This window comes from Numida meleagris, chromosome 17 (genome assembly GCF_002078875.1).
Source record: "Numida meleagris isolate 19003 breed g44 Domestic line chromosome 17, NumMel1.0, whole genome shotgun sequence".
Classification (NCBI taxonomy): domain Eukaryota; kingdom Metazoa; phylum Chordata; class Aves; order Galliformes; family Numididae; genus Numida; species Numida meleagris.
The window spans coordinates 7,700,598-7,726,342 of NC_034425.1; the positions used below are offsets into that span (position 1 = coordinate 7,700,598).

The 25,745-nt window shown below is 42.6% G+C and overlaps 2 protein-coding genes across 5 annotated transcripts; one reads left to right on the top strand and one right to left on the bottom strand.

The window, feature by feature from the left end:
• CEP95 (centrosomal protein 95) lies at window positions 337-14,838 on the bottom strand. Of its 3 annotated transcripts, none has more exons than XM_021414744.1 (21): window positions 13,662-14,838; window positions 12,820-12,948; window positions 12,342-12,449; window positions 11,836-11,949; window positions 11,489-11,597; window positions 10,917-11,026; window positions 10,275-10,489; window positions 9,944-10,013; window positions 9,281-9,324; window positions 8,029-8,150; window positions 7,594-7,723; window positions 7,306-7,417; window positions 6,639-6,817; window positions 6,263-6,355; window positions 5,146-5,296; window positions 3,834-3,994; window positions 2,855-2,929; window positions 2,214-2,366; window positions 943-1,089; window positions 775-846; window positions 337-702 (listed from the first exon to the last, which is right to left on the bottom strand). In XM_021414744.1, exons 1-21 carry the CDS (start codon window positions 13,681-13,683, stop codon window positions 526-528), a joined length of 2,493 nt encoding a protein of 830 aa, XP_021270419.1. In that variant the 5' UTR covers window positions 13,684-14,838; the 3' UTR covers window positions 337-525. The 3 variants fall into 3 exon arrangements, with proteins under 3 accessions (XP_021270419.1, XP_021270421.1, XP_021270420.1); XM_021414746.1 differs by having other exon boundaries at window positions 12,827-12,948; window positions 13,662-13,681; XM_021414745.1 differs by lacking the exon at window positions 13,662-14,838 and having other exon boundaries at window positions 12,827-12,965.
• DDX5 (DEAD-box helicase 5) lies at window positions 16,766-23,927 on the top strand. Of its 2 annotated transcripts, none has more exons than XM_021414774.1 (13): window positions 16,766-16,911; window positions 18,452-18,617; window positions 18,758-18,854; window positions 18,936-19,069; window positions 19,194-19,259; window positions 19,696-19,837; window positions 19,926-20,086; window positions 20,246-20,418; window positions 20,605-20,715; window positions 20,926-20,987; window positions 21,070-21,129; window positions 22,377-22,601; window positions 23,163-23,927. In XM_021414774.1, the coding sequence occupies exons 1-13, from the start codon at window positions 16,904-16,906 to the stop codon at window positions 23,543-23,545; spliced, it is 1,788 nt and encodes a 595-aa protein (XP_021270449.1). In that variant the 5' UTR covers window positions 16,766-16,903; the 3' UTR covers window positions 23,546-23,927. The 2 variants fall into 2 exon arrangements, with proteins under 2 accessions (XP_021270449.1, XP_021270448.1); XM_021414773.1 differs by having other exon boundaries at window positions 16,779-16,935.

A 25,745-nucleotide genomic window follows, 5' to 3' on the forward strand; every position in this document is an offset into this window, starting at 1 on the left:
TCAGTTTTTCTTAATTGTTTACTTTAAAATGTGACAATAGCACTAATTAATCCGACCTTGTCTCAGGAGAAAATACTTCAACTCTTGGAGTCTTTTTACAGCCTGCTACCTAAAATAAGGGTTGTGCTGATTGTCCTAGTCAAACAAAAGAGGTCTTACTCTTGGCTTTTGTGTTAATGGTTTCTTGGAAAGGAGTTCATCTCTGTGTTAGTGAATGGATGCCTCCTCTCAAAGTTCAGCAAAAATTGAACTGCTTTCCTTAAGAGAAGAAAAAGGTAAACAAATTGTGTAAATACGTGGTAAAATTCTAACATCATTTCAGCTTTGCTAACACAGTAGAAAGTAGTTTAAAACTTTATTAATCATAAAAGTGCTCAAAGTTCCAGGTACCAACAACTACACGTCTGGCACATCGAGATGACAGATGTGATCTTACAGAACAGCAGCACGCCATCTTCCTGTTACAGCACTTCTCAGAGACTCCCTCCAGCTCAGGCAGAGAGCTGCAGTGCTATTTACTGTGTCTTAAGAGAAACCACTTTTGTTATACTGAAAGGAAGCCATCTGAAGTCTAGATTTGAGTCTGTCTGCCTCTAGTTCTTGAAAAAAGGTTTCATCATCATTTTGCATTATTGCAGTTTGCAGTTGTTGTATTTCCTTTTCCATCCTTGACCTCAATTCTCTTTTTGTTTTCTGCAGCATCTAAACAAAACACAGGAATTAGCCATATTGCGTAAAGAAAGGAGACACTGACACAAAATCAGAAATCCTTACTTGTGCTTGTGCTTTCTCTCTGGTTTGGATTTCTTGGCGTTCTTGAGATAAAGTTTCTGCTAGCATGGAGAACTAAACACAATAGATGTTTGGGTTGAACCAGTTAAAGAAATGAAAAGCTTCTAGTATTAAAAATATTAACTAACCTTAGGTGCAGGTTAAACTTACCTGATCTCTGTAGTAGTTCTCCATGGACTCCAGCTCATTTTGATGCTCTCTTCTTTGCTCAGCACGCATCTCTTGAGCGTATGCTCTCAGGTCCTTTAGTCTTTGCTTCTGAATTTCTAAGCCTTCTTCAAATAAGTTTTTAAATATCTGCCAACAATTAAAAAAGCAAACAAAATTTTCCTAGAAACTTTCAAAAGCTTTGTTGCTTTGGGGAGCACTAAACTTCCAGAGTATAAGGCTTAGATCAACCAATTTAATTTGAATACATGGCTTTGTAAGTATGTATTAACCTCTTTCAGCTGCTTTATCTCCTCACGAAAGGATGAGCACAAGATAGGGTCGTTGCCCCTGAAGACGTACAGTTACACATCTACTGCTAGTGGTACAGACACAGCTGAGCTGTATTTGTAATATCCATTTAGCTGGAATTCTTATTAAAAGCTCATTTTTCATATTTGTTCAGTCAGGATGAATAAGAGTAGCTAGAATAGCAAGGATATATTGATCAAGACTTATTTTTTTTCTATATGAACTAAACTCTGAATGTGTGGAGCTACAGCCCACCCTGTACTCTGCTGTCTAATTCAGGATGTTCATCCAGATTTCCAGTAACAGGAAATCCAGCCTGCCTGCTCTCACACTTCTCATTCGTACAAAAGAACACGGCTGTACAGCGTCAGAGACAAACAGTGCTCAGGTCAATAACTGTGAATTAATGCACAAAACTTCCCAGACTTTAAAAGGTGAGAACTGTGCATTTACTCTTGTAAAATACAATAGCTCTGCTGGCTTACCTTAGTTCTGATGTGCAGCCCTAAAATAGAGTTCATCTGTCAAGAAGTCCCCTTTATTTAACAAAGGCAGTCAGTTTCCTTAACTGCAGATTTAGGTTAATTTTCTTTGGATAGTAGCTGTAGGAACAACCTCTTAATTCTACTGTTTCTGAAAACTCAGTTCTCCAGTTTGTCTTGATGTTAGCCTTGTTTTTCCATACTGACAGTGACCCCTTTCCTCCTTTCCTTAATGCTGTCAAGCATCCTTCCTTGTTTTACAGTGGCCTGCCTTCAACTCTCAGTGTTTCCAAAGAAGGAACATTTCATCATGGCTTAGACCGCCCAGCCACTTAATCCTGGCTCCTGCATTCTGTTCACTTAAGTTGCCTCTGTCTTCTTCTACCATTATTTGTACTGCAATACGACAGGTCCCTAGCAATGGCGTCCAAACAATACAGAAGAATTCCATACTTGCAAAGCAAAACATCTTGGACTTACCCTTTCTTCCCTTGTCCTAGCCCGCATCATCTTGGCACGCAGCTGGACACGGTAATCTTCGTAGTATTTCCTGGCTCTAACAACTTGCTGGCGTTTCTCTCTCACCTTATTCTGAGTCCATTTCTGGCGGTAGATGCGTTGCTTAAATTCTTGCTAAATGGAAAAAGTCGCTGTAAGACCACCAAGCTCTCAAGAGATTTGCTGTAAGCCAAGCTTTGTTCATCATTTCTAAGTGGGTCCTTTACTAAGAAACTCCTTATCCCAATTTTAAAGCTTTAAATGATAAATGCGGTGTAGTCACCTCTGTCTTAGCACAGTGTTGCCAGTACTATATAATTAAGGAGTCAGCGTTGCCATAGTTGCTGGTGTTTTTAACATTTAAACCAGGGCCAGAAGTTTTTCTTCCTCGTGTGTTCTCAACTTATTTGTGTTTTAATGCAGCAGCTAAATGTAGTTGTAGTGTTCCATTCCAGATGGCCACGCAGCAAAGAGGTTACGTGGCATTTGAGACCACAGTTACTCAAAAGGTACAAAGCTGTCATAAAATAAGGAAGCCCTTTAATGAACAGGGAGTATGCATTCTAGCTACCTCAACATGAAGGTTTCCATGTTACGTAACAAATACCCTTCAGAGGACGTACCAGTCTCTTGTTATGGTCTTGATCTTTTTTAATAATTGCCACAAGAAGCTCGTGCTTCTTCAGGGCTTGTTGAACCTGGAGGTGTAATTTAAAAAAGAAAAAAAAAGTTACTTCTGCCATTCTGCAGGACAGGCATTTGTGTGTAGGAGCTGTACCAGAAATAACACCCTTTTACTATGCTGTCTCTATTGAGAGTTAATGTGCATGAGGCAATCAACTTCTGCATGACACGGATACGTTTTAAACTACAAAACTGTTCAGAATTAGCACTTAAAACTATGAAGTACTTTTTTAAAGAAAAGCACTAACAATCCCAGTCACTACTACATAAACTAGTATAGAAATGAACATTCTATTCATGTTGCTGATAAAAACTATCTAGATGTGTGTACATCGCTATTTAACCAACCACCTCATCTTAGGAAGAAAGTTCTTTTTTCCTTGAAAAACTGTTTCTTCTAATGAGTATTATTTCTAATGAATCATTATTTCCTCTAATGAATATATTATCACTACCCTCTAATAAGTATTACTTATTATAATTTATTATTTAATATTATTTATCAACTTGCTGTAGTTGCACATGCTATCCTGTCAAAAACAGGCCCAAGGAATCTTCAGTAGAGATTTAGTAAAAACGTGGGGCAACAGCAGTGAAAGCTGCTTTCCTGTAGACACTGTACACTGTTAATTGAGCTTTTGTCTGTTTGAGAGTTTGTCTGGCTCCTAATGACATTGATAACGTAGTACTTACAAATATGACATAAGTTCTGTGACGTAGAAATGCGAGTGTAAATAAGCAGTGTCCGTGCTCTACCTCACAGCTGAGACATACAGTGTGAAAGGATGTGCGTGTCCTTATCCGTGCTGCATACAGAGTCAGGATGATTTTACTACGAAATACGAACTGATGAGTGCTACCCTTCTGTCAGAATTACTATCCCTGCTGATGCTTAAAGGTAAGAATACAAGCACTCACTTCGTTTTGGAGTTTTAGTCTAGCCCTGCCGGAAGCTGCTTTAAGCTGCTCAGTCTGTGCGAGCTGCTGCCGCCACATTTTGTTCATAGTGTGCTGGGAAATATGCAGGTGGGGAAACTCTTCCAGTAGCTGAAACAGGAGGTCGTCGTCCCTGACTTTCACTACAAGGTAAAGAAAGATGTGAGCAGTAAATTCCTGGAGTCTACATTTAGTGGTAAATTCTTGCACTCAGTGTCAGCCTAAGTTAGGAAATATTTTAGAACGAACACACTGTGTAACTACCACGCTGTTCTGATGATGTCAAGCTCAACTCAGCAGCACACAGGATCACTCTCAATGCAGCAGCTGAGAAACCAATCCCAAGTAAGTGGCTTTTTTTTATTTTCTGCTGAAGAACTGCTTTTATAGCTCAGTCCTCATTACCTCCCCTTTACCATGTTTAATCCAATTTAGACAGGTATCCCCTTCTTTCTTCAGATGGTTCAGATTGTCAGTAGTCAGTCACAACTTTCTTTCTGTCTCTTTCATTGGCTCTAGCAACTTAGCAGTGGCAGAAACAGGTCAAATAAATAGGTGGAAAACAAACTGGTTTGCAACCTGCACGTTCTCATTACATCTTTGATCGCAGTGGCATGAAATAAATTACAGGGAGATGAAACAAGTGGGTATTAACCAAGTAAATGCCCCTTAAACACTTAAACAAAAACAAACCAAAGAACTCCAGTAGTGTCCCTGACTAACATTCAGACCTGTTAGGGGACTGTACACGACCTTACACAAACATGTGCATAATGCTGTTTGGCAGTACTGAGTCTGTGATCTCTGTTCGCTGTTCTTGGAGCATCACTTACTCAGCAAAACCCATGGCAACATGACTGCTACAACAGCGGGGTCTTTTCCTACCAAACATTCTGCTCTCCCACCTGCATATGGTTTAGCACCAACCCACTAAAGCTAGAGGCCCAGTTTTAAATAACACATGTTCAGGAAAAGAAAAAAGTGAGAAGAAAGACTGAGCCCAGAGTATAGTGGAGCAAGCACAGGAGTAGCAGGAATGGAAACAAGCGTTGAAAATAATCCAGGAGAGTTTAAGGAGGTAGCAAGTGGGTCAGAGTTTTGAATTGTGCATGGGTGGTTTACATTTACTTAAAGCATTATCTTCCGTAACAAAAATCCAGACATATGGAGGTCATAAGAAGGGGAAAATGCTACAGCTGACTGGTATATGTTGGACCAGTGCCTTTATGCTTGGAGTTCAACACACGCTTTCAAAGGATGCCAGTTTTCCACCAAGTATAGTTTTGTTTCTTACTTGGAGCTGCTTTCCTTGGCTTCACAGTCCCTCGTTTTGGAACCCACTGGCTGTATCTGGGATTCCAAGGTGTGGTTTTTCTAGAATAAACCTTCACTGGCTGAGGGATTTTTGGAGATTCTTTAAAGATGTTTTCTTTGTATTCTTGTTCCTTTGGAGCAGATGTAGAACAGACAGAGAACAGGTATGAGAAGGGCAAGACTGACAGATGGCGTTGTTTGGGTATCAGAACTTAAATGGCGTTAAAAATTGTAGAATGAGAAATTGGAGATACTGAATTGAATTCTTCAGAAGTTGAAAATTTACCAAATGCAGGCCAGGGTTCAAATACAGGTTAAATCTCACTATTGCATAACCTCAGCTCTTTGCAGCACTTAACAGTACTGCAGCAGCCTATGGACTGCTTCTGCAAACGCTGTGAAAGTGGCCAGTGCGTCCCACAGCAGCGTGACACAGCGCTGCAACCTGAGTTCCTTGATGGCCCAGTACTATGTAAGAAAGTAGCAGTACTAGAAAGTGTTTAAGAACCCTTCTGCCAGATTCATAGTAGTAGAAGATCATCCTTGCACAAAAAAATGACTTCTAGAGTAGTTGAAAAAAAAAACATATACATATGACAATAAAAAGCAAATTACCTACACTATGTAGGGGATCCAACCATATCAAGCTAGTTCTTGGCCTGGGGAATGGGGGAGGCAAGTAGGAAATACCTGAGAAGGGCCTACAGCCCCTCGCTAGTCAGACTTGTCCTTGGAAAGACAACTAGTAACATCAAATCATCATGAGAGATGAGGCCAGTCTACAGAAGCTATCTTCTGACTTAGCTTTCGTTATTTAAGTCACAGTCTCTAGAATCACTTCATGCAAAGAGTATGATGGTTATTCTGCTGCTGAGAAAATTACCTACAAGTGCTGAAAATTTTAGATATGACCAAGGGACAAATATTTTTGTCTCTGGAAAAGCTGTCCCTCTGTTCAGTATTTCAGTAGTATACAGCTCTTCTATAAGTGCAACATCAGGAGTCTAGGTGTTTTTGTACCCAAAAGATCTGCACAGTGCCTGGACAGAGTATTTAGACCAATTTTAAAATAACTAGCAAATTAACGCTTTACATACCAGTTCCTTGACTTCTTCTCTGAGCTTGGAAAGTCTAAGCCTCTCCCTAGCTTCGTAAATTCTTAGTTCATTTTCATAAGCTTTAGCAACCTTCTAGAAAGCAAAAATAAGAGGAACTTTGCAGAGAAAATAACCAGTCCACATGGGTAGATACTTCATTAACTTTTTTAGCATATGAGTAAAAATTGTTTCTTCCACTTTAAACATTTTTTACCTGCAGAATGTGGGGCCTACATCTTTGTCTAGCAGTCTACAAATACAACAGTACAAAATCATAAAAGTGGGGCAAATGCCTCCAGTCAGTAAGGACATTCAGTTCTAATACTCTTAGCGTAATGGTACTAAGAATGACTAATAGGTCTAACCCAGGAGTTACCTTTGCTTTTTTTGTTCTTTCATCCCTTTCTTTTTGCAACTCATTGCATATTTTCTTCATCTGGCCTTTTCTATTGCTGCAGAGTATGTCTTCTAACTCAGAGAAAAGTTGATGCTGAGATGAGGGTGATGGTGGAGAAAGGGATCGTGTCCTGCTTGGGTACTTGAGGTGTGGTGTGTCTGTAAGGAGAGGTGTTTCAGTAACTATCTAACTTGAAACAAAAAAAACCCTCCAGCCAAGTAAAAACCCTCCACAGCAAAATCAAAATACTTAGCACAAATTAAATCACAAAAAGCTAAAGCCTTTGCTTTTAGGATTATCCCCACTCTGAATTGTATGTGTGGGGACTTTTATTGTAGTAGGAATGCTAAGAGATATTTAAGATGGGAAAGGATAAAGCAGCAAAGCCATTTAAAGGTAACAACAGAGACTGTTCCACAAGGGTCATAAACCGCTCCACTTTGCAGTATAATGTTGTGCATGTGGATTAGATCAAGTTATGTGATAGTTTTATATCCAAGTGTACATATGAGATTGTTATAAAATCAGATTGCCACCGAGACGCAGCACAGAACTTAGTAAAACTGTGTAGTTCAATGTATCAACTTTACATAGGAATGATTTTTTTTTTCCAATTCTAAAACTTACGTGTCATAAGAATCATTACCTCGCTCAGCTTTCCTTCTGCGGTAATCCATGACACTGTCGCTGTGCTGAGACACGTTGTCATCATCTGTCACGTCTTCTCTGGTATGCCCACCCAAAGCTCTCTTTAACATCTGTTGGACAGGTTTGTAGGAAAGGGGGTCAGGTTCAATCGTTCATTCAAATTTAGAACTGCCAAATCCAGTGTTAATTGTAGATTACTTCTTCATTAATATTACATTTATATTATTGTTTCCCACTGTTAATTTCTAAGGCTAGCTTGTCTGGATACAATAAAGATTTTACTTACTGAATCTAGTTCATTTAACCTGCGAGAAAGTTTTTGTGACACTTGATGCAGCTCTTGCTTAGAGAGGTTTTCCTTTGTTGTTCTTTGGGAAAGAGGCTCTTCAAGTGAATCTATGGTAGAATTTTCATATCTGCAAAAAACAAAACAGATTTCATTTCTATTCTAAAAACTTAGAGATAAACATTACCTCATACAATTCCAGTTCACTTTTTGTATAAGCACATTTTTATAGGATGAAGTAAAGCTCATTGAGTAAGGGCCTATAACTGTATTTAAGAAAATGCACACATGATGGAAGAAGGAAAGGTTTCTGCTGAAGTTATGCAGTTGTGCATCTCAGAAAGATGCCTCACTTAAAAAAAAAATGCTGGAGAGAGGAGGAAAACAGTACAGGAAAATGCTAGCATGGCTCAGCTCCAAGAAAACTGAACTTGCCTCTTCTTTCTAGGCAGATGTCTTGATTCAGGGCTTGGAGGTTGTGTTACTGGTTCAGTGTGTAAGGAGAACTTTTGTTCTAAGTGTGAAGCAGATGTAGAAGCCCCGTATACCCAAGGAACCTAGAAAAATGATTATGAGCAAGTTAAGATTTTATTAAGATTTACGCAGTAATGCTCAGAAATACCACAGATTATGGTAGGAGAGATCCCACAACAGCATTTATAGGAGACGCATCTCAAACCGTATGATCACACACATATACTAGTACTTCTATGTCCATATCCTCTGACCAACAATAGCGTGTTTTAGAGGAGTAGATGCTTAAAGAAATAAGCTAGCAAAAATATAGATCAGTTTAAGAACCATCTACAGCTAAGGCACTGAATTAGAATAATCAAGTCTACGTATCAGTGTCCCTGTGTGCTGCCTCACTAGCCTGGGATTAGTGCCAAGTAATGCACTAAGTAAGCTGAACTTTGCTGAGTATGGACTAAGCAGCAATTCAAAGCAAACATACTAAAATAAATCACTTCTGTCCTTATGCCAATGCTTTAGTATTGGTCGGCAGTTTATCTATTCAAACTAGAGTAATTCGGGGTTAGTGTACATACACTTGCAAATGTACCAACTGAAAATGAGTTTTAAAGCAAGACAGTGCTTTAAGCAGACAGGTCTGTGAGTACCTCTTGTGGCTGCAGAAGGCAAAAAAAAAAAAAAAAAAAAAAAGTATTTTCCAGTACAGTCACAGAATGGCATCTGCTGAACAGTTTGCAGGTTTTGTATCGGTAGGGTTTGAAAAGCAAAGGACAATGCCAGAAAATAAAACGCAAGTATACAATCAGGCAATTCAGTCATCTTTAGAAAGGGAGCAACATTTCAATTTTATGGACATCTAAACAACCTCATAAAACCAAATTCTTACTAATTTAGAATACTGATAGACTTCAGAGAAAGGAAGTGAATGTCCTCTCTGAATAAAACAAAGAGAACTAGTAACAACTTGTGATTAATTAGAACTCTATAGGTACTGGCATTTATACTTCCTAGAGCAAACACTTCCTGAAAGAACTGATGTGACTTGTAAACTGTATGTAGCCATGGTGTAACAATATTGCGTTACTAATTGTACTCCTACATTGAAGTGAGAAGCCCAAAAGCCCAGAATTGCCACAAAATAACAAGAAAAGGAAATGGAAATCCAGAAGCACTGAGTCAGCTTCCTCAAAGAAGGTAAAGCTGCAACATCTACCTTCACACTGTCCTCAGCATCACTCGAGACGCTCTTATCTCCTGCTGCAGAAGCAGATGACAGGTTAGTGTTAGTCACTCATGCAGATTGCAACGTGCCTATTAGTGTAGGAACAGCTACAAAAGGCCACAGATTTATTTTTTTTAACTTAATCATTCAAAGAGAACATAATGACAAGGGAACTGTGTTTACACAGTTATGACATTCATTTTAGTAATTTTTCAGGTTTTGGATTTTCAGTGTCATAGGAGTGCTATGGAAACTAGAAAGGTAATCAGTGTTTCCCAGGCAACAGAGAAAATAAGCATGAGAACTACTTTCTGAACCATTTCTACAAGAGCAATTAAGAACCTTTTCCCCAGTCTGAAAATGGCGTGTTTGGGCCACGTCCCCCAGCTCAGAATAAGCTCATCCAGAGAACTGCTCTCTGTAGTACAGGCACATCTTAACTGGATTAAGTAAGAAAGGAGTTGAACTGGGGACAGGCTCTTTTCTCAAGCACAGTGAACAGCTTGGAAGTAACCTATTTATATACCAAAAAAAAGAATAATTTTAAATAGATGCACTAGTAGTTTTAAGACTCTGTTTCCTGTACTACAAATAAAACTAAAGACAACATTTGACACATGGAGTTGTTCTGTAGGAAGCAAAATTCTCTCTCACCAGGGATCTTCCTTGACAGAAGAAGAGAACCTGAAACATCTTCAGCATTTTGTGTAAGTGACATTTCAAGCTGGAAGAAAAAGCAAGAAAAATTGTGCAGGAAGGTCATACGTTAGGTTTGCCTGTGTATGGCAATCAGTGCTGATTTTATTGCTAGCTTTACGAGAATACAACCATAATTATATTGTCAACTATCCTGCAAACTGTGCAGGTACATTGATTATGTGCATAATATGCATCTCCATGTGTATAATATAAACACCCCTCTCAATTAGATGGTTTTAGAATGGAGTATTGATTAATAAAAATCAAAGGATGGGTTTTTACTTACAGTAGGAGATTCCAGTTCTTGACTGTTAACCAAAGCTGCTGACTGGCTGCCCAGGCTCTGGTGATCTCTCTGGCCAGGATCACAGCACCTGGCTTCAGCAGGCTGAAATGGAGGTAGCAAAGGGACAGCCTGGCGTATCGGCTCCCCCAGTCCTTGAGCACTGGAACTCAAACACTCTTTGGGCAGTTCAGTGCTCTGAATGGACTCCAAGAATCCTTAAGAGACAAATATAAAGAACTTGAAGTGAAAAGTGTTACCTACTAAAGTGGCATGTTATTTCTGTATATAATCCATGCATATTACATGAAAGATTAAGTATCTAATGTTAATTACCATATTTGTTTGATTGCACAGAACAGCACTGTTAAATTTTGAATGTAGGCTACCTTGAGCATACATATCACTTTTTTTAGATTAATCTGTATTTCTGTATATGCATGGAAATGACTTAACAGCACAGGTACTTAAATTTGAATGGAGTTTCAAAAGCAGAATTTCCATTTTGCTACTTATTTATTTTTATTCACTGAGACATTTGAACAGCTTAACTGTTTTGGTATAAGCAAGGCAGATAACAATTTTGCTATCTGTAGAAATGCTACTACAGATTAGTCTCTAAAATATATATTTATCCAAGCTCACCTTCCCCTCTCTCTGAGAATGAATAAGCAGTATCTCCAAGTCGAATTAATTCACTGGTAGATTCTGAATCAGCTGCGTCACACAATGGAACAAAACATTCTGACTGGGACCTAAGAGGAATACGAAGGGATAAAATATTTACTCTAGAAGTCTTTGCCTCTTCAGTCCACAAGGTGGGGATGAAGAAGAGTCCCCATCAGTCAGCTGGCTACTATAGTGCAGGACATGAGAGGCCAGCTTCCACAAAACAAACCAACGTAGAAGTTAGGAAGATGGATCTAATGCAATTAAACTAAAATGCAATCATTTAAAAGTGGGACAAAGTTCTTAATGAATTTTGTTTCACAGCTAAAATAAGCTTAAGGGAAACAATGTCATCAGAATTCTTCAAAGCAAAAAAAAGATCTAGACATGTTTTTCTGTTCAACTAGAGGAGAAAGCTCATGTTCCATTTGAAGGATGTGATGAGTACGCTTCCTCCTTTCGTGTTACTGAGAACTACCAGCTGCTCTACAGATGTGCAAAAACAATAGTAACACTGTGTCAATGCATGTATTCGAAGTTATTCTTACCCATCAACTGATGAAAGTTTTGAAGGTGGCATAAGTTGACCAGCATTGCTTTCCAGGTGCTCTGGAGATGCAATTTGAATTTTGCTATTGGGCAGTACATTTGTCTCATCTGTTAATAATCAAGAGGCATTAATTTTCAGGAAAAGTAATTCTACATATTAACTAAAAGGTTTTATCACCATTATTATCAAAATAGTTTAAAAGTCTTAATATATATTAAAAATTATGTGTTTTTTAAAAATATTATAAAGATGGTATCTAAAATTATAGAATGGCTTGGATTGGAAAATCCATAATAATGTATTATCAGAACACAATACCTTAAACCTGGAAATCTGTCTCCTCACCTCCATTTTGAGAAGAGGATTCACTGACTTCTTCTGTAAGATACTCTAACAAGCCATCAAATATTTCAAGGAGGTTTCTGATTGACTCCCTTTCTCCTTTCACAATGTTCTCGCCTTAAGAGAAGGTACGGTCACATATTAATAATTACTAGTTTATTATTTATTAATAATTAATTTGAAAGCCTTCAAAGAACAGTAGTTTTCTGAATATGACTGGAAATCCTTGTGAAGGTGTCAGCTCAGAGAGTAGCTGGTCACTCATGCACAGCTGCACCCATAAACTGAATATATCTTAAAAGCTTCCTAAAGTTGCATATTTTCAGTTCTAATAACAGATTAGATACAGATTCTGTATCTAATCCCACTACACATATCTGTAAACATTATATATACATGTATATTTATATAACATTACATTTATATAGTATTCAGGACATGGTTCTTATGAAGTGTTCAAATTAAACCAAATGCATATCGTGCTTGTCAGCATTACAATGACTACTCACCAGTGATGTGTGACAAGCTGACCTGCAAGTAGTCCAGTGCCAGAGAATCTATTACAGCTTGTACATTATGTGCATCGTCCTCTTGACTTCTAGGAGTAGCTATGAAATCTATTTAAAATAAATACGTACATTTTACACTATCTAAATTGATAGCTTATTGCTGCTGTTTTTACTAAACTACTTTTAGTTTAAAACTACTAATTTGTAAGTAAAAAATGACTTGTATACTTGGTGAAAAGTTCAATAATTATATGGTTGTATGAAATCTTTAATGAAAAATACGCATAAACATAGTATACCCACTAGAAGATGCAAGGATCCTGTCAGCTGAAGTACTGAACCCAAGAACACCGACTAGTAAAATAGTTTTTGTTCTTCAGCACACTCAATACCTAGTGCAAATTTTGTGAACTTTAATTTGTTCATTGTAAAATATGCAGAGGCAAGAAAAAGCATCTTTAGGAGTTAGTATTCCCACCTGGTACCTTTTCTCCTAAGATCGACTCATAAAGACGAACAAATATATCAGCTCCGCACTCTGAGAGATGCTTTATGTGCTGGTTCAAGTGACAGCTCCTTAAAAGATCATTGGCAACATCGACCCAATCTATAAAGAAGTACAGTATAGTAAAAACAGAACTGAAAGACACAGAAATAAAGACATGGTTAGTTATGGTGAATGATGGAACCACTCCAGGTGCCTTCGATACGAGGCCGATGCCAGTCACACGCGGGCTCAGTGCTTGGTGTGATCGGGGCAACTCTGCTTCGTGCCCAGCGGAATTTCCTTCAGAGAGAAGTGTGAGCAGTGTGAGGAATGACACACGCCAGCATCAGCCGAAGCACAGCTGAGAGCTTTAGGGTACTTGAAAGAAAACAGCACCTCAGTGAGTGTTATCATGGACTTCACAGTACTAGAAAAGCAATGACGTTGTTTGAAGGGAAAAAAAGAAGAAAGAGGGCTGCAGGGTTCCTAGACAGGGCCTCTTGGGTACTGCTTTTGCTTTTCTGTACGCAAGGAGAAGTGCTTTTCCATTTCTGCTCTTCGTTCAGTTCCACAGACCGCTTTACAGTATTTATTAGTTCTAGCTGTGAGGCATGTACAAGCAGCATCTCCTCCAGTTCAGTCCTAGAAACCATTCACCTCCACAATTACCAGTTGAAAAGCGTGGCTGGGGAAAAGGGAGGGAGCATTAAAAGCTTATGGATCCACGCCACGAGGAGGAAAACAGAAACCTTTAAGCAACATCACGTCTGCCTAAAAGGCCCCAAAGGGCAGCGGAGACGGGCGGTCCCCTCAGAACCCCGGCTCGCGCCTACCTGTCCCCTCCGCGCTGCCCATGGCTCAGCTCTAACGGCGCCGCGCGTGCCCCGAGCTGAGTGGCGGCTGCGCCGGAAGGGGCGGGGCTTAGCGGCGCTCCCCGCTCTGCGTTCTGCTCGCGCCGTTGGTGCTATCGGCGCGTGTTGGCATGGGGCCGGTCGTCATGGAAACGGGGGTGGGGGTGGGGAGAGTTTGTGCCTCAAGGCCAGGCCTCGTTTCCTGACGCGGGCCCCGCGCTTTTCTGCCGTGACAGGCCCAGCTCCCCGGCTCGGCCCAGGCCTTCCCCCGCGCTAGGCAGAACTCGGGCCGCGAAATGGCGGCGCAGTGCCTCAGCGCCGGCCTCGCTCCGGGCAGTGCGGGCGCTGCTGCTGCGGTTCCGCCCTCAGCGCCCCGAAGGGAGGCGGTTGTTTTGCATTTTCACGAATCAAATTAGGCGGGGAGAGGGCAGGCTCTGGCAGCGGGAGGGCAGGGGAGCGCTCGGCCTCGCGGGCCTGGCCTGGGCTGTTCGTCAGCGGGTAGAGCTGTGTTTACATTGAAGTGTTATTGTGCGGGTGGGGAGTTCGCTGTAAATAGACGGGTGACGTGGCTTGTTAGGGAGATGCGAAGTGACAAGATAACTTCCAAGAGCAATGGTGTTGGGAAATTTATTGAAAGTGAGATTTAGAATTTTTGTTTAGTGAACTCTTGTGTGCTGTTAGCTGGTAGCATGCAGTTTCTTTAAGACATTGGATGGAGCGGGTATGTAACCTTCCTCTCAAAGCAGCAGCATCCCGTGCTGCCCAGGAATTCTGGAATTTCCTTGCAGCAAATCATGCAGAAGCAGAAATAATGGTGCTTCTCATCATTCAGCTCCTGGAGTGTGACAGAGGCAGCTGAGATCTTAATTATGACTAAAAATAATGACTGGCAGCAAGTAAACATCAGTGACAATGACAGCTGTAACAGTCTGAGGACTTAATTTTTAAATATATATCATTAAATGCATATATTGCTTAAAAGAACTTTTACATATGTGAGGAAATGCTCACCAGTACTTTTGTAATTAGTACTAAAGCGTGGTTTTCAATTTGATACACGCAGTTTTGCCAAGCTCTTATGAGCTGCTTTGCATATCTTGGCTTAAAGTAAGAGAACAGGAAAATCAACAATGATGTTTAAGTTAAAGGGGTGGAACACAGAAATGAGGAAGTTTTTTTTTTTTTTTTTTTTTTTAGAGAGGAAATTAAAAGCAGTGAGGTGCAGGCTAAATGCACACAGGTGAGGTGTGATCAGAGGCCGCAAGGTTTTGTGTTTCTCTGGTCCTTTCAATTCTTCAAAACCTTAGCAAGGTTAAGCAACACAGTAACAGAGAAGACAAAGTTATAAATAAACAAAAAAAATCAGAATCAGTTGTGTTAGCCTGCGTGTAGTAAGAATAAGAAAAGGTCTGATAATTTGCTGCTAACTTTCAGTGCCTTTACTCAACCTGTTTTCAGATTCATCAGGAGGGTCAGTAGATAGAAAGTGTTAAAAGGAGTGTTTGAGAGTTTGAACTCCATAGCTTGGTTCTTTGTGTCAGTGATTCCTATTGAAAAAGAAACTGAGGAGGATCCACTATCTGAAAAATCATTAGGAAATAATACATGCCAAATGAAAAATATCATTATGCTTTCAGTATGCAAATCACATAGATTTTGGGGTCCAGATCTCAAATATTGTGTGTGTTTCTTGTCACTGAGGTGGCAAGGATTGTTATAATTGCTTTTAAAGGAGAAAAAAATAACACAGACTGCAGCTTTGGCTGATAACTGAGGTGATTTAGAAGATAAGAATATACACAAAAGGTATAAATAAATAGTAAACGATTCACTGTTTTTAATAGCTCATTTTGTTTTGTGCCCCCTGTTCTTACCAGGCAATGTGTTGAAATGTTTTTCAGATAGCGTACAATTAAACTGAAATGCATTGTAGTGGTATGTTAGACGCTAGGAGTGGAATATAACAAAAATGGGAAGCAACGAATGTAGCTGTCAAATGCAGTTATGTTATTTTTGTTTCAGAAAAGCCTCAAAGCACGGATTGCGAGAAGGTGGGAGGATATAAACAGGGAGCGCGAAGGCATTTCTCCTTCCTTATGCTGCGTTTGTTTGCGTTGGCCACTGCCCAAAACAGGTGGTCTGGCAATATAGCTGCTGGTGTTCATGTATCAAGCTTCACCTTTTCTTTTGTGTGCCCAGAGCCACAGGTGGCAAGCCATTCCAGTTTCTCCTCGGGCTACCGAAGGAGGGAAGATAAGCAGCACAGCAGCCACGTCAGCTATCTGATGTTTGCTATGCTTGTGTGCGCTGAACAGCCCTGTCCCTGGGTGCACTGCTGCACTTCGTGTGACCTTTGAATTGCTTTACCAGCCCCGTTGGGGAGTAGGAAGGTAAAAATAGTAACTGTATCCAATCACAGGTATGTGACACTTAGAAAAGTGGGCAGTGGGTAACAGCAGGGACTAAAACTGCTCCAGTCACATTTAATCTGTCTGCTCTCCTGATTATTTGTGGCCAACCTGTTAACACCACAAGGATTTGCGCCTCTAACCCCTTTAATCGCCTGAAAAGCGAGGGTGTGGCTTCAAGTAACGATTACTGGATAAAATAGGGTGTTTATCGGTTGGAGTCCTTGAGCCTTTCCCCAAACGGCTCCTAAGTGTCTGTGAGGGAGCGTCACCACAGACAGCAGCAGTCCCTTCAGCTGGCTCTGAGCGAGCCGGGAGGCGCGCAGCCACCGTGCGAAGAGGAGGGCTGCTTCCGCCAGGCCAAGGCCGAGCCCAGTCCGGGGCTTCGCTTGGCGCCACCAGGCCGCAACCCGCCGCCTGCCAACCGCGCTGCGCAGGCGCAGCCGCTCGCGCCAGGCCTTGCGGGGGCGGGGGGAGGAGAGTGCGGGCAGTGACGGCAGCGAAGGCCACACCCCGAGGGGGAGGGGGACTTCCGGCCCCGGCGCAGAAGCCGGTCAGTCGGCCGAGCGGGACCCGCCCACGCTGGAGGGGGCGGGGATTCCGGGCAGCTCGGGCCGCTTGCATAACAGGAGGGGAGGGCTCTGCGCCTGCGTCACCGGCCGGCTCCCAGCAGCCCGCGCGGCGCAGTATATAACCGGCATCGGGGCGGTGAGGCGCTCTACATTCAGTGGCCCCCGCTAACGGCGCCGGATCGCGTCGTACCTTTCGTTACCTTCTCTAGCGATCGGGACCGTCTCGCCCACCGCCACCATCGCCATGCCCGGGTATTCCAGCGACAGGGATAGAGGGTGAGTCCGGGGGCCCGGCTGGCGCCAGTCGCCGCCAGCGTCCGGACTCTCAGACCGACTGTGGGATTCTGCATGCTGCTTTTGAAGCTGTTTAAAATGGCGGCGAGGCCCGTGGGCTGGGCCTGGGAGTCCGTCTCCGCTCTCGAAGTCTCCGGAGCTTCGCAAGGAGCGGCCCGGGGGGAAGCGGGGGGGGAATCTGGCGCGAGTGAGGGCGGCCCCTGCGCGTGGGCGGCTGCGGAGCCCGGGCCCCAGCTCGGCCCTGCGCCTCAGCGCGGCCCCCGGCTCCTGAGGGAGATGGGAGCGACCGTGGGGGGCGCACGGTGGGGCTCCGAGGAGATGTGGGTGTGGGTGGTCCGCGAAGAGCTCCCCTCCATCCCCGCCTCGGGGGGCGGCGGGCGGGACGAGGTTTGTGGGTCAGTGGGTTGGCCGGGCGCTTCGCGATGGCGGAGCCTCGAGGAGCTCTCGGTTGGGCGGTTCCCTCTTCCTCCTTTCCTCCCCACGCGGGGGACGGCGACTCGAGCTGTCGCTAGCAGGAGCCGGCCGGCTCCCGCTTTGTGTTGTGTCAGCGGATGTTAATGGCCGGCCCCGCCATGCGGTGACTGAGGGGAAATCAAAATGCCGGCTGCTGCTGCTGCCTTTGTTCCTCCTCCTCCGCCCCCCCCCCGCTTCCCGACCGCGGGGAGGAAAAAGTTGCACTTACTGCAGCAGAAGCGGGAGAACACCAGTCCCCCCCCACCCAGCTCAGACTCTAAAATGGCAGCGGCTGGAAAATGTGGCGTAGACAGAAATGAGAGACAAAGGAAACAGCGCTGGCAGGAAGCAGCGGCCGCTCAGCTCGGTCCCCTCTGGGAGCGCTGTGTAGTGGTGAAGGATCGCTCCCCGCGCACCCGGTGCCGTGGAGCAGCCGGGGTGGGGGAGGGATCCCCGCGCTCGGGTCCGGTTTAGCGGTCCTCGGTGCGGGCGCCGATCTGCGTCGGGCTGCGCTTCGCCGCTGCTGGGACGGGCTGCGGGGCGTTGCTTTTCAGAGCAGAGGGGCGTAAGGTTAATAAAACGTTCACAGAAAACGCGTGTCCTCACAAAACACGGTTACTGAGAGGAGTTTGTCTTTTCGGATGCGTGGTAAAAACATTAACGGGGAAGTTGTCCCAAGGTTTTGTAACGGCCCCTGCCCGCTTTCTGTAAGCTGACAAAATGGGAGTGTCGGTTGGGTAGGAAACCATTTTGATCATGGAGTAATACAGGGGTGTTCATGTTCTTCCTTTACCCGTGTTGTGACTTGTCAATAGGCCATTCAGTTTTGTGGAAACTGCAAGGTAATGTGTTACTTCACCTTCTGAATGTGAAGATAGGTCGATTGTTGTGTCTGCAACTTCTGTATGTTTTGAAAGTTTAGTATCATATAGGTGGGGTTGATAAATCTGAATTGTGAAGTTACAGGACAGACCACAAAGATAGTGGTTACATAACAGAAGCAGGATGAAATTTATCTTGGATCCTAAATTATATTCTTCTTTAGGTTTGGAGCCCCTCGTTTTGGAGGAAGTAGAGCTGGTCCACTTTCTGGGAAGAAATTTGGAAACCCTGGGGAAAAGCTTACCAAAAAGAAATGGAATTTAGATGAACTGCCCAAATTTGAAAAGAACTTCTATCAAGAGCATCCTGATGTAGTTAGGCGTACTGCGGTATGTACCCTATCCAACTCATGCAAAAGTAAACAAGTACAAACATGCTGAGGGTCATGGGATACAGCATGCACGGATGGAGTAACTTAAGTAACTTCTGTGCCAAAGCTATTTCCAGTAATGGGACTTTTCTTTTGCAGCAAGAGGTTGAGCAGTACAGGTCAAGCAAAGAAGTCACAGTTAGGGGCCATAACTGTCCAAAACCAATAATAAACTTCTATGAAGCTAACTTTCCTGGTAAGTGATGGCTAGCATACTGTTTTTTTTTTTCTGGGTTGATTAACAACATGTGAGTAAAGTTCTAATTTTCTCTTCCAGCAAACGTAATGGAAGTGATTCAGAGGCAGAACTTCACTGAGCCTACTGCTATTCAAGCACAAGGATGGCCTGTTGCCTTGAGTGGGTTGGATATGGTTGGAGTTGCACAGACTGGATCAGGGAAAACTCTGTCTGTAAGTTGTGATTATTATGTGGCATATTGCTGGATTTCAGCAGTGAAAGTAGAGCCTAGTGTAAGGCAGGCTGAGCACTTCTGGGAAGAAACTATAATGTGATTTTTTTTTTTCTTCTGAACAGTACTTGTTGCCTGCTATTGTGCATATAAATCATCAGCCATTCCTGGAGAGAGGAGATGGACCTATTGTGAGTATTCCTAAGTGAAAGAGGATCTTAGCTGCTAGAGAAGGTGGATTTCTTGCAGTCTAATTGTCCATGTTAATAGGAGTGCATAGCTCTTAATCATGGGAGCTTTTAAAGTGGCCCCATGTTTTGGTAGTCTCCCAAGAACAATCCATAAGCTCTGATGTAATTCTATAAAGCTTCATGGAACAGAACTAATCTCCTGTTTTGTAACTTGCCTTTCATTAGAAGCTAGTGAATTTTGAGTATCTTACCACACATCATTGGCTAGTGTTTAGTAATTGAGAAACTACTTAACTTCATTTACTTGGTTTGAGGTACTCAATTCTACTTCAGTCAGTCTGGCACTGAAGTAATGTATAATGACTTTCTGATTTAAAACTTAATGTAAGACTAGAAACTTATGTATGAAACTAAAAGCTGGGCATCTTACCTCTAGTGTCTTGTGCTGGCACCAACTCGTGAACTGGCTCAGCAAGTGCAGCAAGTAGCTGCTGAATATAGCAGAGCATGTCGCTTGAAGTCTACATGTATTTATGGAGGTGCTCCAAAGGGACCACAAATTCGTGATTTAGAAAGAGGTAAGGAAAAGTTTAGATGCAACTCTGTAAGGCAATGTGACAACTACTTCGCTGACTTACTGGTTGATTTTCTTTTAAAATTTTTTAGGTGTGGAAATTTGCATTGCAACGCCTGGAAGACTTATAGACTTCTTAGAAGCTGGAAAGACCAATCTCAGGAGGTGCACTTACCTTGTCCTTGATGAAGCTGACAGGATGCTTGACATGGGATTTGAACCTCAAATCAGAAAAATTGTGGATCAGATAAGAGTGAGTATAAGTGGTAGCTGCATTTAATGGTATTACAGAAATGCCAGTGTTGTGTAGGACAGTTAACTCAGGCTTCTCTGGGTGGACTTCTGTGTTTATGTTTTACTTAATCATGTAATTACATACATAATTTTGTACTGATAAAATCTCTCTCTCTAGCCTGACAGACAAACTCTGATGTGGAGTGCCACGTGGCCAAAGGAAGTTAGGCAGCTGGCTGAAGACTTCTTAAAAGAATATGTACACATCAACATTGGTGCATTAGAGCTGAGTGCAAACCACAACATTCTTCAGATTGTTGATGTGTGTCATGATGTAGAGAAAGATGACAAGTGAGTAGTTAGCGCGAGGTGAAACACTCAATATGTTTCTAATGGTTAATTTTGACTTCTGTGTCAACGGAGAGGAATTTAATGGGTATTTGAGACTAACATAATACCACTAAAATCCCTCAGTGATGAAAGGAGAAAAAATTGCACAGTGCAAGTAATGAATGCTTTGATATCTCTTCATGACAGACTTATTCGTTTGATGGAAGAAATCATGAGTGAGAAGGAAAACAAGACAATTGTTTTTGTGGAAACCAAAAGACGGTGTGATGATCTTACCAGGAAAATGAGGAGAGATGGGTAAGTCTAAATAGTTCCATGAACTTAAGTGAACCACCCCAATAGACTAAATATGCTCTATATTCTTATTAGTGACCACCTGTAATCCCAGCTGTTTGACCAGGTGTCAGCTGAAAAGCTAAATCCAGAAGCTGTTTAGAATTTCCCAGTAGCTGTCATAATAATGAAAGTACTCAATTCTTTGAAATCAGTCGATTTCTGTATTTTCAGATGGCCAGCAATGGGTATCCATGGTGATAAAAGCCAGCAGGAGCGAGACTGGGTTCTAAATGGTGAGTTCTTTCAGCAATTTGGTAAGCAAATTATCTGGTACTTGGCACATGAAGAGACTGATGAGAGTTGCTTGTGTTACAGAATTCAAACATGGAAAAGCACCAATCCTGATTGCTACAGATGTTGCATCCAGAGGTCTAGGTTAGTACAACTCGTAATGCCAGTTGCCCAAAGTTATTTAAAGAAAGTCTATTGCTTTCTTTAACCTCTGCATTTTTCTAAGTTTTCTTCACATAAAGGTGCAGTCTTTGTGGCAAGGCCTAGGCATGACAATCGGAGGACTCGAGGGGGATGGAGGACTAGTGGAAGTGATCGGCTGGCTGCTTCCAGTCAAATAGAGAGGTGAAAGCTGAGAGCATTGTGTGCCAGTAATCTTCAAAAGGCAAAGATCATCCTTTAAACTACTCCCCCATAAACTGTTCTCTCATGAAATAAGCAGCCTCATTCACAGTTCACTTTGCCCTGGTATTTCTCTTCTCTCCATGCTTTGCATGATTTGCCATGGTGCAGTACTGTTAGTTTTGTGCATACTGTCTGCTGTGATCTGTGGGTCTTTGAATTTCAGTGAGTTTGAAATGTTGAAGAAAATAATTACAAACTTCAATGTTCAATGAAATTTTTTTTCCAACCATGAAATGGAGAGAGCAGCTTTAAAATGTACTAAGCCTTGTACAAATTGGTGAGTACTGGCACATGAAATCTGAGAAAAAGTCCACCTCTCACTTTAGCAAGCGGGGCAGGAAAGCATTGGCTTTTCTAAATGCCTTTGAAAGTCGAAGTTCCTCCACCTATATGTAGTCGTCATGTCGAGACCTGCCAGAGAGAGACACATTCTCAAGTGAACGCTGGCTTCTTGGAAGTGCTTGCCTAGACGAGACAGTGCATAAAAACAACTTGGTGACTTTTGGGGGACAGGTATGTTTTTCTTGCAGCTGCAGTTCAAAGGTCTTGGCAAGACGAGCAGTGTGGCCCTTTTTTTTTGAGCTTCTAATGAGTGTGTATGTGAAGGACCTTGTATGTTTTTACTCTAAGGTCCTCAAATGAGCACATGAAGAGGCTGCTGTGAGCTTTAGTGGCCCTACTGCAAGAAGCGTTCAGATGTCACTTGATGATTTGTAAAGGGGACTCTTGAGTTGGGATTGACAAGCAAATGCATACTCCTTTATGGTAAGGTTTTGGATCACAGGGTGGGTGATAAGACGGGAACAGACGGAGTGTGCATATCTTCCTCTTCCACAATATTCATGCAGAAATGGATAATTCTAACACTGTTCTTTGCAGCCATTATTTCATTGAAAATACTATTGTCTAACGTTTATCTTTGATTTGGCTGTTGTGGTGTGCAAAACTTTGTACCTTGCTTTTTGCCACACTGCAACGCTTTACAGATGTGGAAGATGTGAAATTTGTCATCAATTATGACTACCCTAACTCCTCAGAGGACTATATCCACCGAATTGGACGAACTGCCCGCAGTACCAAAACAGGCACAGCATATACATTCTTTACTCCTAACAATATTAAGCAAGTAAATGACCTCATCTCTGTGCTTCGGGAGGCTAATCAAGCCATCAACCCTAAATTGCTTCAGTTGATTGAAGACAGAGGTTCAGGTAAGTATTATTGCTAACCATGTATAGCTTTTCTCTCAGAACAAGCTGGAAATCTCCAGCCTCTCAAAAGTGAATATGGATGGTAGCTTATTTGCTAGTTCTGGTGACCTCAAAAGGTGTTAACGCTAGTAATGTGAGCAAAATCTGCCCCCACAATGGTGTGCTGTAGAGCATCTTGTTGTGAGCTGTAGCTGATGATGGCCAGAGATGGGCTTCTGGCGTATTGAAAGATTTCACAGGCTCAGCTGTTTGGCTTCCTCTTACAGTTAGGAGATGGTGGATGTAACTGTCCTATTGGTGAGACCAAAGCAACTGTCTTTCGTGCTACTGCTCACGTTACAGGGGAGAATGTATGACCCTACATTAGTTAAAGGAGTCCAGCCTGCCTTCATGTAATTCTGTGTGCCTAATGAGTCCAGTTAAAAACTGGAAAACCTTTCAGTAGACTGGACTTGCTGGGGCAGAAAGGAAAAGAATCTTCCCTAGTTAAACTCACCAGGTGGTATTTAAAATGCAGCCTTTATTGCTCTCAGATATCTAACTGTCTTGTCTCTTCAATAGGTCGTTCCCGAGGTGACCGACGTGACAGATACTCTGCGGGCAAAAGGGGTGGATTTAGTAGCTTTAGAGAGAGGGAGAACTTTGAGAGAACTTACGGTGCACTAGGAAAGAGAGACTTTGGAGCCAAAGCTCAAAATGGGGCCTACAGTGCCCAAAGTTTCAGTAATGGAACTCCTTTTGGAAATGGCTTTGCAGCTGCAGGCATGCAAGCTGGCTTCAGGGCTGGTAACCCTGCAGGAGCTTACCAGAATGGCTATGAGCAGCAGTATGGAAGTAACATTGCAAATATGCACAATGGCATGAACCAACAGCAGTATGCATATCCTGCCACTGGTGCTGCTCCTATGATAGGTTACCCAATGCCAGCGAGTTATTCTCAATAACTTAGTGTATTTAAATGTCTCAGTTTTTCATAATTGCTCTTTATATTGTGTGTTATCTCAGAACAGGATAGTTATTTAAGAAATGGGAAACGCAGAAATGACTGCAGTGCAGCAGTAATTATGGTGCACTTTTTCGCTATTTAAGTTGAATATTTCTCTACATTCCTGAAACAATTTTTAGTTTTTTGTACTAGAAAATGCAGACAGTGTTTTCAAAGTAAATGTACAGTGATTTGAAATACAGTAACAGAAGGCAGTGCATGGCCTTCCAATAAAGATATTTGAAGACCGAATTTTCTTTCAGATGGCAATTTTCTCAACATGTGCACAACTTTACACTAATGGAATGTCAAATGTTTTTATATTAAATTCTAGAAAGGTTTCTCAACTGTGTCTGATTACAAACATTTAAGCTTCTATTAAAAAAAACAAACAGCCTTGCCTTGATTGGGCTAGATTGCTTAGCATGGCAGGCTCTGTTTGGTGGGGAAGAAAACAAAAGCTGGCTTCTAAATAGCAGTTGGAAATGGTCTTCTTCCTTGTCTGATTAGCATAGGGCCAGTTTTATTTGGTGTTTTTTTTTTTTTGGAAGAGATTCATTGGAGTAATGGTATAGCTAAGAGTCTTGCTAACCAAAGCTCTGCTGAAGTGGTGTTGCTAATGAGCTTCTGCTACAAGTGTAGGAAGCTTCTTTTGCAGCACCATAACTGTTGCATATGTGCAGACTAGGCTTGAGTGTCATGTGTCTACAGCTGTCAGGCCTTGTGAGTTAGCATGCAGGCTTACTATGAGCTTCAGAGAAATGGGAAGATCTTTAGTATTAAAACTTCAAATTATACTTAAACTGGTATTGAGCAGTGATTTCTTTGCGGAAGTGGGAGGAGGGAAGTGGGCCGTTCAGTGAACATATGTATTGAATTTTTTTCAAGATTTGTACATTCACTACACGCAGCTGACGCCTCTGCCCGTGCTCAGCACAGGAATGTTCTGAAGCATTTCCTTGAGGAGGGGCATAGCTGGTGTCAAGCAAAAACGCTTGATTCTGGGGTTACTAAGTGCTTTCAAGAACAGTAGCTGAAAATCCAACTTAATGCTAATCTTCAGTTCCCACTTCTAACGGTAATCATTTTTTAAATGTAAAAATGCTTAACTACTGTGCTGTATTTAAGGTTGAATCTGCTCTTAACCATTTGGGTAAGATTCTGTCCAGCTTACTTTGAACCTGAGGCACGGGGACTTAGGTTCCATTTTCCTCAGCTCTTGGTAATTTCTTCCCCCTTAGGCTCTACTTACACTAATTACAGTGTAATCCACTATTTTCTTAATATTATTTTTTTTTATCCCTGTGAAATTGTTAGTTCATAGTACTCTCAACTGTGCTGTGAAGAACAGATTTTTTTTTTCTGCTCCCCTGTGGCTAGGGAATAGCACTAACCGTTTGTTAGAATGGAGCCCGGCTGGGTTGTAGGTACTGTGGAATGTAGTCAGGAGCTGGGCTGCGCTAAACACAGAATTCTGAGGTTCAAGATTTGTGGTGCAGCCCTGCACGCTCAGAAGTGGAGTATTCCACCCCCGTCAGTTCCTAACTGCGGTGTTATTTTGCTTCTAGCTGGGGGTTACTAGACCTGCATTTCTGAGGGTTTTTCTTCTTTTCCCCTGCCCTCACCATTTCATACTTCTCAGCAATAGAAATGAACTTGTGGGTTTGCACTGCCAGTGCAACCAACCTAGCAGCGTTTGCTGCGCTGGGTCAGGCTGCCAGGCTCTAAATAGCGTTTTTCTCCCAGGCTGCGGCTCATCCCCCTGCCCCACTGCCCTACTAACGCTCGTCTCAGCGTTGTCTCCCTGCTCTGCCCCGTGGGACCGGCTGTGCTTAAACACGCACTGCTCGCGCTCCGCAGCCGCCGAGCCTTCACATCGCCAGCCCTGCAGTGCGGCCGGCTCGCAGCGCTCGCTCCTCGTTAAGCTCCGCCCTCTGGCAGCGGTACAAAGCTGCGATAAAGCGTGTGTGGAATTTTCCACTGCTGCAGCGGGGCCGGGCTGCTCGCTGCTCGCTTCGCTTCCCCCGCCCCGAGAGCTGCTATCCTGCGGAACGTTACATTTCCTCTCCGCAGCGTTAACCCTTCCTCCTCAGGAAGCCATTTACTGCTTCACAGCGTACAGCCGCTCTGAGCAGATCTGCGTCAAGCGTTAGGGTTCT

Bases quoted from the DNA above. Each gene is read 5' to 3' on its own strand.
- CEP95 (XM_021414744.1), bottom strand. From the start codon at position 13,683: ATGGGCAGCGCGGAGGGGACAG. The intron at 11,027-11,488 runs GTAAGAATAACT...TATTCCTCTTAG, and splicing joins AAACTTTCATCAGTTGATGG to GTCCCAGTCAGAATGTTTTG. The intron at 2,930-3,833 runs GTGAGTGCTTGT...TTACACCTCCAG, and splicing joins GACTAAAACTCCAAAACGAA to GTTCAACAAGCCCTGAAGAA.
- DDX5 (XM_021414773.1), top strand. From the start codon at position 16,904: ATGCCCGGGTATTCCAGCGACAGGGATAGAGG. The intron at 19,260-19,695 runs GTGAGTATTCCT...TCTTACCTCTAG, and splicing joins AGAGAGGAGATGGACCTATT to TGTCTTGTGCTGGCACCAAC. The intron at 20,419-20,604 runs GTGAGTAGTTAG...TCTTCATGACAG, and splicing joins GATGTAGAGAAAGATGACAA to ACTTATTCGTTTGATGGAAG.